The sequence below is a fragment of the Mandrillus leucophaeus genome, unplaced genomic scaffold (assembly GCF_000951045.1).
Source record: "Mandrillus leucophaeus isolate KB7577 unplaced genomic scaffold, Mleu.le_1.0 Scaffold38, whole genome shotgun sequence".
NCBI classification, from domain to species: Eukaryota; Metazoa; Chordata; class Mammalia; order Primates; family Cercopithecidae; genus Mandrillus; species Mandrillus leucophaeus.
In genome coordinates this window covers 549,278-564,733 of record NW_012104031.1, presented here as the reverse complement: position 1 = coordinate 564,733, position 15,456 = coordinate 549,278, and the positions used below count along the sequence as shown (strand labels likewise).

General features: G+C 41.7%; 1 protein-coding gene across 1 annotated transcript in view; it reads right to left on the bottom strand.

Moving 5' to 3' along the window:
• Positions 1-433: 433 nt before the first annotated feature.
• Positions 434-15,456, bottom strand: part of ELK4 (ELK4, ETS-domain protein (SRF accessory protein 1)) — a 68,701-nt gene continuing 53,678 nt past the window's right edge. The window contains exons 2-5 of the mRNA XM_011990400.1: positions 8,073-8,288; positions 4,334-5,206; positions 3,335-3,451; positions 434-983 (exon numbers count right to left, since the gene is read on the bottom strand). Coding sequence (XP_011845790.1) covers positions 885-983; positions 3,335-3,451; positions 4,334-5,206; positions 8,073-8,279 — 1,296 coding nt within the window. The 5' untranslated portion in view covers positions 8,280-8,288 and the 3' untranslated portion in view covers positions 434-884. The remainder of the gene's footprint in view (positions 984-3,334; positions 3,452-4,333; positions 5,207-8,072; positions 8,289-15,456) is intronic.

Here is a 15,456-nt window from a genome sequence, read left to right as displayed (position 1 = left end):
AATCCAAGTTCATCCTCCTAAAAGTGATCCTTGCGCATGCTGTATTCCATGGGCATATAATCATACCACCCAGAGGGCAAACAGCATTTCTGTGCTAGATGTGAAGTCCCACATTCTCACAAGGTGTTCCAAAAACTGTCTTAAACCCCAGGTCTAAAAATCTTTCTACAGTGAAATAGACTAGCTCCATGCTCTGTTCACAGGTTCAGACAGGATCACACATATGGCTATGAGACCCACCCTGAATAAACGTAAACAAGATGCCTTTTCATGGAGTTGCTTACACATGTTATAGTTCACACAAAACAATCTCCCCAGTATGACTGCTCCAATCTTACTTTGTATGAATAGGAATGATCCTTCTTTTTCCCCTGCTTAGGAACAGCTCATTTTAAGCCATTCTACAGAGCACACTTAGTCCTAAAGATACCAATTCATTTCACAAATATTTCTTTAAATAACAGATTCTAAGCATAATTTTTCCTAGCCAAAGGGTCCCAACAGACAGAAGGAGTAACTTTGTTCTTCATTGCTCTTGCAAAGCACAACCACTAAATCCCACCACAAATTTCTTCAGCACAAAGCTCAAAACATTTTGAAAGGAGAAAAGAAAAGAAAGGAAGGAAAAGAACGAAAGAAAAAGAAAAGGAAAAGACAGAGGGAGGTGGAGTTTGGACTCCAATTAAGGCATTTTTATACATATAGTCCAACTTGAGTCCTATTCAAAGACAATCCTAAAAAGATGCTTTCAATGGGGAATGGCAAAAATCACAACAGTCTATTATTAACATTGTAGAACTATCAATTGCTCACTTCAAACGCAATCACGTTGAATGTCTCTCTGTTCTTTGTTCCTCGGTTCACTCATTCCACAAGTGCATAGGTTATGTCTTCTGTAGGTCTGGGGAAAATGGGCCAGGGGTGGAAGGTCCATCCAGCCCAGACAGAGTGAATGGCCCATGACTGTTCAGTACAGAAGGAAACTGAGAAATAAAATAAAACACGTTATCATCCCATTACTCAACCCCAACTTTTACTTTCTGTCCTACTCTATTACCCGAGGCAAAACACAACAGCCTTCTGCAACGGCTTACAGGACAAAGGCAGTGGCTGTTTATCATGAAAGAATAATGATGTCATAACAAAAACTAAAAACAAAAATCATTTGTCCTAACATATTAAATATTAACATTCTCCAACTTACCGCGATAGAGTAGAAACAAAGAACAACCTGTACCTTCCTTCACATCCTAAGGTACACAGGTTTACAATTAACCTCAAATGAAGGTTTTAGAAAGTTCAAGAAAATGACAATATGCACTACAGAGTGTAATTCAATTATGAAGCAAATCATAAACCCTCAAAAAGAGATCCAGAAAGGTACGAATAGTTAGAGGGTGTTCATAATAGAAAAAGGTTCCCCATCAAGTATTCTGAGGCCAGCTCTATAGGGAGATTCCAGGCTGAAGCTATAGGAGCACTAGACTTTGCTTAAGGTCTCACCTGACTCTATAACTCAATCTGCTCATAAGTGGCAATGAAAAAACATATGAAAAATTCTCAACTTTTTTTCCTATTCAATAATTTTAAATGTTTGCAAAAAAAAAAAAAAGCAGAAGTAGATTTTTAATTTTCTTCTTTTTCCCTACCATTCCATTTCTAAAAGAATGAGAAGTTAAATTACAAAATATAACAAAATCAGAGATAGTCAATCCTGAATAAGTAAATGAATTGGCTCCAAGAAAGTCTTTAAGTTATAACGTCTAGGTGTTTTGGGCAAAATAATAGCTAAACCTATTAGGAATGGCAAGAATTTTCCTAACACCTTGGTGAAGAGATAATACAACATTCACTTTTTAAAAACCGTATATATAAAATGTTGATTATCAATTCTGAGTGAGGGAGAAACAGGAGTGTTTGATGTACCATTTTCAACACCTTTCTCTATTAAAAAAAAAAAAATTATTGGGCCGGGCACAATGGCTCACGCCTGTAACCCCAGCACTTTGGGAGGCAGGCCGAGGTGGGGGGATCACCTGAGGTCAAGAGTGATCACCATGGAGAAACCTCGTCTCTACTAAAAATACAAAATTAGCCTAGTGTGGTGGGCATGCCTATAATCCCGGCTACTCAGGAGGCTGAGGCAGGAGAATCGCTTGAACCCGGGAGGCAGAGGTTGCGGTGAGCTGAGATAGCGCCATTGCATTCCAGCCTGGGCAACAAGAGCGAAACTCCATCTCAAAAAAAAATTAAAAAAAATCCTTAATTAAAAGAAGGAACCTATGTGCAGAGTTTCCCCGTATGTGTGAATGTGTGTGTGTGTGTGTGTTTGTGTGTGTGACAGAGGGAGAGACAGGAAGTGAGAGAGAGAGAGAGAGAGAGAGAGAGAGAGAGGATTTTGTTTTTTTTTGAGACAAGGTCTCATTGTGTCACCCAGGCTGGAGTGCAGTGGTGCCATTATAGCTCATTGCAGCCTTGATCTATTGGGCTCAAGCGGTCCTCCCACCTCAGCCTCCCAAGTAGCTGGGACCACAGGCATGTGCTACCATGCCTAATTTAATTTTTTTTTTTTTAATTTTTAGTACAGACAAGGTCTCCTTAGGTTGTCCAGGCTGGTCTCAAACTCCTGAGGTCAAGCGATCTTCCTGCCTCAGCCTCCCAAAGTGCTGGGATTACAGGCATGAGCCACACAGTGCCTGGCCCATTTTTTTTTTTTTTTAAATTTTTTTTAATAGAGAATTTCTAGTGACAAAAAGTTGGGGTGGGCTCTTAATCTCCTACAGTATAGAACAATTCTTGGTCTAACTCAAATGTAATAGTAAATAATGAAAATGAAACTTTGCTGTATTTATCCAAGCTGTTTGCCAGCTAGAAAATTAACATTTGGAAATTCAAAAATAAATCTAAAGAATATTTATTGGGCAGGGCACAACGGCTCACGCCTGTAATCCCAACACTTTGGGAGGCCAAGGTGTGCGGATCACCTGAGGTCAGGAGTTGGAGACCAGTCTGGCCAACGTGGTGAAACTCGGTCTCTACTAAAAACACAAAAATTAGCCAGGTGTGGTGGTGCACACCTGTAATCTTAGCTACTCCGGAGGCTGAGGCAGGAGAATCGCTTAAACCTGGGAAGTGCAGGTTGCAGTGAGCTGAGATATGCCACTGCACTCCAGCCTGGGCGACATGGTGAGGACGCCATCCCAAAAAATAAAAAAGGAATATTTATTAAATAGAAGTTTTATAATGATTAAACTGAATAGTGGGACCCTGCCTTTTTGCCTCTTTCTTCATTTAACATGCTCCAACTACAGAAGACAGACTTTTACAAAATTACCTGGAAAAGTGTGTTAGCACCTTGCAGTCTGGCTGGACTTAGGGGAGCAACGGGACTGAGAGTACTCCAAAAGTGGATACTGGAGAGCAAGGGGCTTGGAGTCAGTATGATGGGTGTCTGTAATACACAAAGCAAAAATATTCACTGAATGACTTACCAGGATGTTTTATCCTTGAAATAGCATACAAATAACCCAAACCTAAATATTGCCCTATCCTCCACTCCAAGTATCTCCAAGTCTGAAATTTTATCATGACAACTCATAAATGATTTTTACAAGCTAAGAAAGATAAAGGTGATAATAACTACTTAAAAATTTTTAAATTTTTATTTCAATAGTTTTTGGGGGTACAAGTGGTTTTTGGTTACATGGATGAGTTATTTGGTGGTAAATTCTGAGATTCTGGTGCTTAACCTCTTTTTAAGTCAACATTTATAAAGTCTTTTCCAAACAGAAAAACCAACCGGAATTCAGGTACAGAGGAATAATGGGTAACCAAGACACCAACATGTTTGTTTTTTTTAAATAATGAGGCCTGGGAAAAATCTATTAAAATGTTCTATGAGATGAGCAGGTTAATAAATAGCTAAAGTAACTGTACCAACTTGTTACTCAACGTCACACTGGTCATTTTTCTTACGGTTCTCAGGACCTACTGTTTTCTAACTTGAGATTATCACTGTTTTATAAGGTACCAACGAGTTTTATAAGACTGAGAGACAGCGAGAGAGCGTGTGTACTTTCTTTAGGAGGAAATAGAAAAATCAAAATATTTATTTAATTGTAGAACAATGAATTTTTTAAGAAAATACTCCAAACTTTCTATTTTAGCAATCCTAATTAAGATGAGAAATGGGTTAACTTTCACATGATAGTCACACATAACCTTTCTAAGACAAACCTAAGTAAAAGAAAGCAAACTTGAGTGTATAAATTCTGGATTTGCTTAAAAGGGCAAATAAATGAAAGCAATGGTGATACCATAAAGAGCGAGTTACCTGTGAAAAAAATGCTGGTGTAAGAGAAGCTGTAGGGAGAGATGGGCTCAGTATTCCCAGTGGGCTTGGATCACTGCTTGTGATCACAAGGGTGGGTGCCAGTTCTAACCCTTTGGGTTTCTTGGATCTTGATGAATTATTTGCTTTGTCCTTTTCTGGCAAGACTGAATCCTGGTCTTTAGGCTCCAGTGACAAGTTCTCTGCAAGTTCCATTGGCTGAGAAGCCACTGAATCAATGTCTGTGTCGATGTCTGGGTGAGAACTCAGTGGTGGTGAAGGTGTTCTGGGAGGTTCCTGCAAAGGGGGTATAGACGAAATGGGTGGTGTGGTGGCAAAAACAGTTGTTACGTTAGATGCAGAAGTTGGGGCTTCCAGGGAAGGAAGTTTTGGGGAAACCAATGTCTCCAATGCTTGGATAGTTTCTTCTGAAGATGGAGAAATACTTGGGCTGGTTGAAATAGTAGCAACAACAGGTTCAACCGGTGGCTTTTTGGAAGGTGTCGTGACAAATTTGATGACAGATGGTGTGGGCTCCTGAGGAGATTTTTTCTCTGCCAGTTTCTCGGCTGGATTCTCAGTCTTTATCAATTTGAAAAGCTTTACATTGGAGGAGTTCAAAGAGTTGAGAGTAAATGAAGAATATAAGCCAGAGTGTATGTAGTCATTGCGGCTAGAGGTCTTGGCACCAGGCTGAGGTGGTTTCTCTTTCCCTCCATTCTCCACATCTTTGGAACTGCTGCTGACTTCACTGAAGTTTAAACTTTCACAGTCACCTTCAATCCTGCCCACTGTCATAGGATCCATGTTCAAAATCTCTGGATAAGAGACAAACTTGTACACAAACTTCTGACCATTCACTTTTTTGATGATATTCTGTAGGTTTAAAAAAAAAAAACCAGCATTCTTATCCTTTCTTACAAACTTTTATCCCATAGTTCATGAAAAAGCTGGCGTCGGCCAGGCGCAGTGGCTCACGCCTGTAATCCCAGCACTTTGGGAGGCCAAGGCAGGCGGATCACGAGGTCAGGAGATCAAGACCAGCCTGGACAACATAGTGAAACCCCGTCTCTACTAAAACAGAAAAAATTTGCAGGGTATGGTGGCGTGCGCCTGTAGTCCCAGCTACTCAAGAGGCTGAGGCAGAGGAATCATTTGAACCCAGGAGGCGGAGGTTGCAGTGAGCCAAGATCAAGCCACTGCACTCCAGCCTGGGGACAGAGCAAGACTCGGTCTAAAAAAAAGAAAAAAAAAAAGAAAAAGCTGGTGTAATAAGGTTCTCCATTTTAGAAGTAGACGTCACTTACTTAAAACTTTCAAAATCACCTAAATTCATCTAGCCATACCAAACACTGTCCCTACTATTATGGAGAAGTTAAGGCAAGAACACTTCAATGTCTTATTAACAAAACCGAATATGTTACATAAAAGCTGAAGAATTTTAATTGCTTACTACTCTCAACCAAGTATGTGTACAGGTGAGAAGTCCCTGAACTGCAATCTCAAACAATTCCAAAGGTATAACCCATACACAGCCTGAGTAAGCAAAAAGGAATTTATTTATTTATTTTTTTGAGATGAGGTCTCGCTCTGTCACCCACGCTGGAGTGTAGTGGTGCGATTCAGCTCACTGCAACCTCTGGTTCCCAGGTTCAAGCAATTCTCCTGCCTCAGCCTCTCAAGTAGGTGGGATTATAGGCACACATCACCACGCCTGGCTAATTTTGTATTTTTAGTAGAGATGGGGTTTTGCCATGCTGGCCAGGCTGGTCTTGAACTCCTGACCTCAACTGATCACCCACCTCGGCCTTCCAAAGTGTTGGGATTACAGGCGTGAGCCACTGCGCCCAGCTGCAAAAAAGGAATTTAGAACATAATATCTGTTAAGGTTCTTACTTCCTTCAGAAATTCCAGTTTATCTCCAGACAGGAAAGCTGATAAGATCAACCACTTAACTGTGAAAGAGCCCAGCATGGTGGCTCACGCCTATAATCCCAGCACTCTGGGAGATCAGGTGGGTGGACTGCCTGAGATCAGGAGTTCAAGACCAGCCTCCTGTAAAGATTGTGAAACGCCATCTCTACTAAAAATACAAAAAGTAGCCAGCTGTGGTGGTGCATGCCTGTAATCCCAGCTACTTGGGAGGCTGAGGCAGGAGAATCACTTGAACCTGGGAGGCAGAAGCTAAAGTCAGCTAAGATCACGCCACTACGCTCCAGCCCAGGTGACAGAGCGAGACTCTGTCTCAAAAAAAAAAAAAAAAAAAAAAAGTGAAAGAAATTAAGATCTCAGCAATTTTAACTAAAAAACCAACTCTGTGTATAAACAACTACTACTTAAGGTATAAGGTGTTAATTTGTATTCCCTGGGTTAAACTAAAACTAAAAATTAAGATATAAAACAAGTATATATATGTAGATATATATGTGTGTATATATATACATATATGACGCCCCCCCTCCCCCAAGTCAGGGTTACTTGTCACTCAGGCTGGAGTGCAGTGGTGTGTGATCATGGCTCACTGCAGCCTCGACCACTTGAGCTTAAGCGATCCTCCTGCCTCAGCCTCCTGAGCACTGGGACTACAGGTGTACACCACCACCACGCCAGGCTGTTTTATTTTTTGTAGAGACGGGGTCTCCCTGTGTTGCCCAGGCTGGTCTCAAATTCCTGGGCTCAAGTGATCCTCCTGCTGCAGCCTCCCAAAGTGCTGGCATTACAGGCATGAGCTACTACTCCAGGCTTCACAATTTTTAAAGTAAATTATGACACACACGAGAATATTTATGTATCCTCAAGAATCTCAAATTGCTTTTGTCATATTCCAATTCTGTACATACTTTTTCTTTCAAAGACAACTGTAATTAGGAATAAAATATGTGTAATGGGAATAAGTTAATAAATAAGATCTGGGGTGGCTGGGTGTGGTGGCTCACACTTGCAATCCCAGCACTTTGGGAGGCCAAGGCAGGTAGATAACCTGAAGTCAGGAGTTCGAGACGAGCTTGGCCAACATGGTGAAATCCCACCTCTACTAAGGAAATAAATAAATAAATAATAAAAAATTAGCCGGGCATGGTGGTGGCCACCTGTTATCCCAGCTACTTGGGAGGCTGAGACAGCAGAATAGCTTGAACCCTGGAGGCAGAGGTTGCAGTGAGCCAAGATCGCACCACTGCACTCCAGCCTGGGCGACAGAGAGAGATTCTGTCTCAAAAAAAGGAAAAAAAAAAAGAAAAGAAAAGAAAAGAAAGATTTGGTAGAAATACAGCCTGAACATTTATACCTTGTATCCTAATTCCAAACTGCTGCTACAAAATACACTGGATTAAAATAAACTAGGACATTGGTATCTATAACCTCAACAGAAAAGAAGGAATCATTCTTTTTTTTTTTTGAGATGGAGTCTCTCTGTTGCCCAGGCTGGAGTGCAATGGCGCGATCTCGGCTCACTGCAATCTCCGCCTCCAGGGTTCAAATGATTCTCCTGCCTCAGCCTCCTGAGTAGCTGGGATTACAGGCACCCACCACCACGGCCAGCTAACTTATTTTTGTATTTTTAGTAGAGACGGGGTTTCACCATGTTGGTCAGGCTGGTCTTGAACTCCTGACCTCAGGTGATCCACCCTCCTTGGCCTCCCAAAGTGCTGAGATTACAGGCGTGAGTCACCGTGACCAGCCAAGAAGGAATCATTTTTGTCTTGAGGTTCTCTGTATAGTGTAAGATCAGGATGTGTACTACCTTTACATAATAGTATCTGAGGGCTCGGCTGAGTTTGTCATAATTCATGTTAGGTTTGTTCTTGCGAATCCCCCAGAGACGAGCCACCTCTTCTGCCTGCAAAAGCTTAAACTGCCCATCATTAGAGGTCCAACAGATCATGTGCTTGTTCTGAGGCTTCTGCAGGAGCTGAAGAAGGAACTGCCACAGGGTGATAGCACTGTCCATAGCAATGAGCTGAAACAATATAGATAAGATATGTGATAATATTAACAGCCTATTTAACACTGTATGTCAAGCACTGTTTTAAGTGCTCTAAACGTATGAATTCATCCCCACATTTCTATAAGGTAGATACTACTGCATCCTCATTTTACATAAGAAAAAACTGACTCATAAGCGGGTTAAGTAACTTGTCCAACATCACACAAGGAAATGGTGAAGCTAAGATCTAAGCCCAGGCAATCTGGACCCAGAGTCCAAACTCTTAAGGATGCCACGCTGCTTAAGAAATGCCTTAAGCAACAAGCAACTTGCAAGGAGGAGAAGCTAGTTCCCTAAATTATAGCAAAAGACAATGATTGTCAATCACTAGTGACTGTCAATCACTGTTGTTAAATTTGAATCCTAAAATCTCATTGCTGTATTCTCTCAGGAGACCACCATTCCAGCATCTGTCTAAATCAACCCGATTTGGTTATTTGCCTGCGAGTGTGTTTGTGTCTATCTCAGGATGGCGCAGGGGCTGAGGTGTAGGGAATAACCTACTTTTGCTCCAACTGGTTTCCATCACCATAAATGTCATTTACATACAAATTGGCAGCATTTTGAATTCAACAAAGTGTTCTCTTAATTTCTCTGTCACTGTTCTGTCCACAGGGATTCCATCTGCAAAGATTCTCCTTTGATTAGCAACCTTTATGTGATTATCAAGACATGGGTTGAAGAAAAATCTTTTAGTATCTTAAGTTTCAGGATCTCCCTATTTAGGCCACAGTTTCTCGATTTTGGCATTATTGGTTTTGGGGGCCAGATAATTCTTTGTTGTGGGAAGTTGTCCTGTACACTGCAGTTTGTCTAGCAGCATACCTGGCCTCTACCCACTAGATGCCAGTAGCACCCCCTGCCCCACTGAGACCATCAAAAATATCTCCAGACATTACCAAATATTCCCCTACGAGTCAAAATCATCCTGGCAGATAACCATTGGTTTAGGCAAAGGAGCAGCAAGGAATGCTCTCTCATAAAGGTATTTTCCTCATAGAATTTCAAAACACCTTTCTATTAGGAAGAATTCTTTAGGGCAGAAACTCTGGCCAAATCCATATAAGTGTGTCCTAAGAATCCTATGATTGAATACTTCACAACACAACAAAAACAAAAACAGAAAACCTTCCTTTCTCTAGTAATAAGATCTCAATGGGTTAGAATAGAGTTTGAAAACAAATTAAATCAATACCATTAAAACACTACAAGAACAGATCAAAATTGGACTATATCAAAATTTAAAACCATTGTGCTACAAATAATGCCATCAAGTGAGAAGACAATCCCCCAAATGGGAGAATATTTTCAAACCATGTATCACAAAAGGAACCTGTATCCAAAATACATAAAAAATGCCTACAACTTAAAAAAAAAAAAAGTAAAGAATTTGAAAAGACATCATAGCAAAGAAGATATACAAATAGCCAATAAACACACAAAAAAATGTTCTGCATTGGCTGAATCTGCCCACATGTCACCACTATCACCACCACCCCCATCCTGGCTCCCCCAGGTTCCCTCAGCCCAGCCTAGTTCAGCCTGGTTCCCGGGAGGATGAAGTTCGTGTACAAAGAAGAGCATCCGTTCAAGACACACGCTGCTCCCAGAGCGAGAAGATTGGAATGAAATACCCAGACCGGGTGCCAGTGATAGTAGAAAAAGCTCCCAAAGCTTGGATAGGAGACCTGGACAAAAAGAAATACCTGGTGCCTTCTGATCTCACAGTTGGTCAGTTCTACTTCTTTTTTTTTTGAGATGGAGCCCCACTCTGTCACCCAGGCTGGAGAGCAGTGGCGCAATCTTGACTCACTGCAACCTCCACCTCCTGGGTTCAAGCGATTCTCCTGTCTCAGCCTCCTGAGTAGCTGGGATTACAGGCACCCACCACCACGCCCAGCTAATTTTTGTATTTTTAGTAGAGGCAGGGTTTCACCATGTTGGTCAGATTGGTCTCAAACTACTGCCCTCATGATCTGCCTGCCTCAGCCTCCGGAAGTGCTGGGATTACAGGTGTGAGCCACCGCACCCGGCCCAGTTCTACTTTTTGATCCGGAAGCGAATTCATCTCCGAGCTGAGGATGCCTTGCTTTTCTCTGTCAACAATGTCATTCTGCCCACCAGTGGCACAATGGGTCAGCTCTACCAGGAACACCATGAAGACTTCTTTCTCTACGTTGCCTACAGTGATGAAAGTGTCTATGGTCTGTGATGCTGCTGCCCCTGAGCTGAAGGGGGGGGTCTCATTCTGCAAAGAGAGGTGGCCTTACTTTCTTGACCTCCTCCTCCAAGCTCAAACACCACCTCCCTCATTCAGGACCAGCACTTCTTAATGTTTGAGGCTTTCTCTCCAGCCTCTCTTAGGATGGGTAATGGTGGAGTTGGCATCTCGTACCTCTCCTTTCTCCTTTCTTCCCCTTTCTCTGCCTGCCTTTCCCACTCTGCTTTAGACTTCTTGATTGTCAGTCTCTGTAACATCCAGTGGTTGTTTTGGTTTCTGCTCCTTTTCTGATCGCCCAAGGGGCTCAGAACCCCAGCAATCCCTTCCTTTTACTACCTTCTTTTTGGGGGGTAGTTGGAAGGGACTGAAATTGTGAGGGGACCACCAAAAAAAAAAAATGCTCCACACAGTTATTAGGGAACTAAAAATCAAAACCACCTAAGAAACCACTTCATGCCTACTTGGAAGGCTATAATCAAGAAGATAGACAATAACAAATATTGGCAACGATGTAGAGAAATCGAAGCCCTTGTACATTGCTGGTGGGAATGTAAAATGGTGTAGCCACTTTGGACACATTTACCACATGACCCAACAATTCTAATCCTAGGTATACACCCAAAAGAAATGAAAAATATGTCCATACAAAAACTTACACAGTAATGTTCTTAGCAGAATTACTCATAACATCTAAAAAGTAGAAACAAACTAAAAGTCTGTCAACTGATGAATGAATAAAATGTGGCACATTCATAATGGGGTATCATCCAGCCACAGAAAGGAATGAGGTACAGACACAGACACACACACACAAGGACGAACCTTGAAAACATTATGCAAGTGACTAATAGAAGCCAGTCCACAGAAGACCACATATTGTATGGTTCCACTTATATGAAATGTCCAGAATAGGAAAATCCATAGACATAGAAAATAGATTAGTAATTCTTTAGGACTGGGGGCCAAAAAGGGGGGGGGAAGAGAAGTGGAGAATGACATATAATGGGTACAGGGTTTCTTTTGGGGGTGATGAAAATATTCTAAACTTAGATTGTGTTGATGCTTGAACAAAACCCACAGCATATTACACCTAAGGAGATGAATTTTATGGTATGTGAATTATATCTCAATAAAGATGTTTAAAACAACACAACAAACATTACAAAAGTTAGGTCTGGGAAGACTAATTCTAACAACAACTCACAGAAGATGGGATCCTTACGGGTCAACTATGCCTACTTCCAAAAAGGGCAGAGATAAGAAACTGTAGTGGAAAATAGTTGAGTTTCCATAACTTTTCTGAAACACTGAGAATGTCCTCCAATAATCCTCATGATTATCACTTTGAAGCTGGTTGTACAGAGATAGTCATCTAAAAGTAACGATGCAAAAATAATAAAGGATAGAAAGGGAGAGATGCTGCCCACAGTGAGAATTCATGGAAAAGCTGAGGCCATGAGTCCCAAGTCTCTTTCATCACAGTCACATACTCTATCCATTAGGGAAACCACTTTCCCAATGGATAAAAGCACTCACATCATTGATTGATTGTAAAAAAAAAAAAGCATTACATATTAGATACCAATAATAATCCACAAATATGAAGTGCTACCTTAATGCCAAATAACCGTGCCCACTGGAAATCATAGTTCCCCATAGCCTCACTTAAGCGGGGCTAAAATAGTGGTTTTATACTATATCCGTTAAGCATGGTGGAGGCAGGTAGGGGTTCCCTGTTATGTCTCTGAGTTTACCTGATAGGCCTTCCTTCTGATGCCTAATGATGGCAAGTTACTGTTCTACAACACAGTTTTCCCACTTAAACAATTATTTCTAATCTAATCCTGTTAAAACTACTTTCTAGTAAATGTTATCTTAAGCCAAGAACTCAATTTCCACATTTCCAGACATCACCTTCATATAAGACTGCTTTTAGGGGTGGAGTATGAATCCATTTGTGAGATGATGAAGGAAAGACAGAGAATGGGAGTCTCTAGCCTACACAAATGGGGTGCCTATTACTCCATTTGTTTTTGAAAAAATTCCAACACCCGAATCCTAGAGTCTTAATACCTATTATGTAGATAACATTTGAGCCCTGTAAGTTTAAAGCCTCGGCTATACATCTAAAAAGACAAAAACAACAAATTAATGTCCCCATAATGAGCACTCAAGGAGATTCCCCAAAATACAGGTGTTCCCCAGATGGTACAGTTAACTTGCACCTTCCCTGTTGGTTATCAGTGGAGCAGCATGTATTCAGTCAAACGCTGGTGAGCTGTTGGCTGCTTTAGGGTAGAACTGAGCTGTTGTGGAAAACGCTGATGCTTCTTTAGCATCTAGTGTGTCTACGATAGAAGGTTGTGGACAGCAAAAGAAAAATGGCTTTGGCCAGGTATAGTAGCTCACGCCTGTAATCTCAGCACTTTGGGAGGCAGAGGCGGGTAGATCACGAGGTCAGGAGATGGAGACCATCCTGGCTAACAAGGTGAAACCCGTGTCTATTAAAAATACAAAAAATTAGCCGGGTGTGGTGGTGGGCGCCTGTAGTCCCAGCTACTCGGGAGGCTGAGACAGGAGAATCCCTTGGACCTGGGAGGCGGAGCTTGCAGTGAGCCGAGATCGCGCCACTGCACTCAAGCCTGGCCAACAGAGACTCCCTCTTAAAAAAAAAAAAAAAAAGAAAAAATGGCTTTGAGGTTTTAGACTGAAGTATTAGAAATGATTTTGAGAAAAACAAAGATATAAAATGGACATTTTCAGGGGGTACTTTAAAGGAATATTTTGTTAATTCAATTATGATATTGTTATTCTTTTGATTGAAAAGCACCTAACGTCTTCGTATATAGTTAAGTCAAAACTCTTCATGTTAGTTTCAAAAAGTGTGGTATTAACTATGATCTTCAATGATTTCATCATATATAAAAGAGAGCTGGCCGGGCATATGTCTATCATTCCAGCACTTTGGGAGGCCAAGGAGCGCAGATCACTTGAGGTCAGCGGTTCTAGACCAGCCTTGGCCAACATGGTGAAACCCTGTCTCCACTAAAAATACAAAAATTATCTGGGCATGGTGGTGGGCACCTGTAATCCCAGCTACTCGGGAGGCTGAGGCAGGAGAAACATTTGAACCCGGGAGGCGGACGCCACAGTGAGCTGAAATCACGCCACTGCACTCCAGCCTGGGAGACAGAGCAAGACCCTGTCTCAAAAAAAAAAAAAGGGCTGGAGAAAAAAATCCCCTAACACAGTTATTAAAAACTACGTGGTGGCTTCATGCCTGTAATCCCAGCACTATGGGAGGCCAAGGAGGGAGCTCGAGCTCAGGAGTTCACGACCGGCCTGGACAACATGTTGACACCCTGTCTCTACCTAAAATACAAAAAATTAGCCGGGCATGGTGGTGCGTGACTACTCGGGAGACTGAGGTGGGAGAATGGCTTCAGCCTGGGAGATGGAGGTTGCAGTGAGCAGAGATCACATCACTGCACTCCAGCCTGGGCAACAGAGTGAGATCTTGTCTCAAACAAAAACAAAAACACAACACAACAAAACCAAACCTTTTATTCTTATCAAAAAAAAAAAAAAAGGAAAATTACTTGATTTTCCTTCTCACAAGAATCTCGAGTTTTCTACAATTGCAATTTTTAAAGTTTAAAATTATAACAAAGGAAGAAAACACTTAACTGGTCCAAATGAAGGAGTTTGATTTTTGAGGTAGTAAAGGCTGAAAACATAATTGATTCTATTTTAACACTTCAAAGATAGACCAATCCCTGTGCTAAATTGAGAGAGCATGTTGAAGTAATGTATTAAGGAAAGGAAGTCTCCATTAAATAAAACCTTTTCCACCCTAAACATGTTTATAATACACACAGTCCAGTTGCTGTGGTGACCCATAGCCCAACTATTTTTCAGAGACAGTAGCTAAGACCCAAAAAAACACAAAGTCTCCAAATTTTCTTCAGTCTGCTACTTAAAACCAAGTATCAAGCCTAGTTTCCAATCAAAATACTCACCGTTGTCAAAAAGTAACCAAAAGTAACCAGACGTTTTTAACTACACAGGCTCCTAAAAAAATATTCTCTTTGTATAGGATCCTGCAGTCCTTGCAATATTCTTACAATAAAACTTGAAGACACTACTTCACTAGGAATGAACAGATTCCACTTATGCAGTTTTAATGTTTAAGTAAAATCAAAGAGAAGAGTGTTCCTGAAGGGAAAATATTGAATCATACTACATTTTAATGAAAACACCGCTGCCAAGCCTAAATATTGAAGCACCGTTTTCCAAGCCAGGGGGTGGGAAAAGAGGACACAGGATCTGATCTATCAACCAAAGAGATGGGCAGACCATTCTGATGAGGCATAAAACTCCAGAATCTTTATTTAAATTCCCCAAATTTCAAAGAGCAATAGCTGGAGAAAAAGTCAAGTGTGTACTTTTGACTACTTCAGTCAACAACAGCCCTATGTCCTTCCAAGGCCAGTTACTATCCCGCCCCGAAAGATGTTTCCAATTGATCTTCCCAGGAACGAAGCGACCAGCCTTGATGCAGCTGTGCACAAGGCGGAAAGTAAAGAGGGGCGGGGGGCCGCTGGAACGAAATAGCAAAAGAAATGAAACTCGACACCGGATGACTAGCGAGCTTGGGGAGAGGAAGAAACACGGACGGCCGCGCGTGCCCCACAGGAGATCAAAGTCCAGGGGAAGAGGTGCAACCTCACCGGGCCTTGGTAAGCACTGAGTTACTGTACTTTCATTTTCCAACTTCCTGTCACTACAGAAAGTCAGAATTGCTCCCCTCCTCCCCACCCACGCCGAAAAAATCGCCGCCACCTTTCGCCCACGGGACCTCGGGGGACCAAATAAGAGGCGACGAGAGCTGAGCGGTGCGCTCCGGCGTCCACCTGCGCG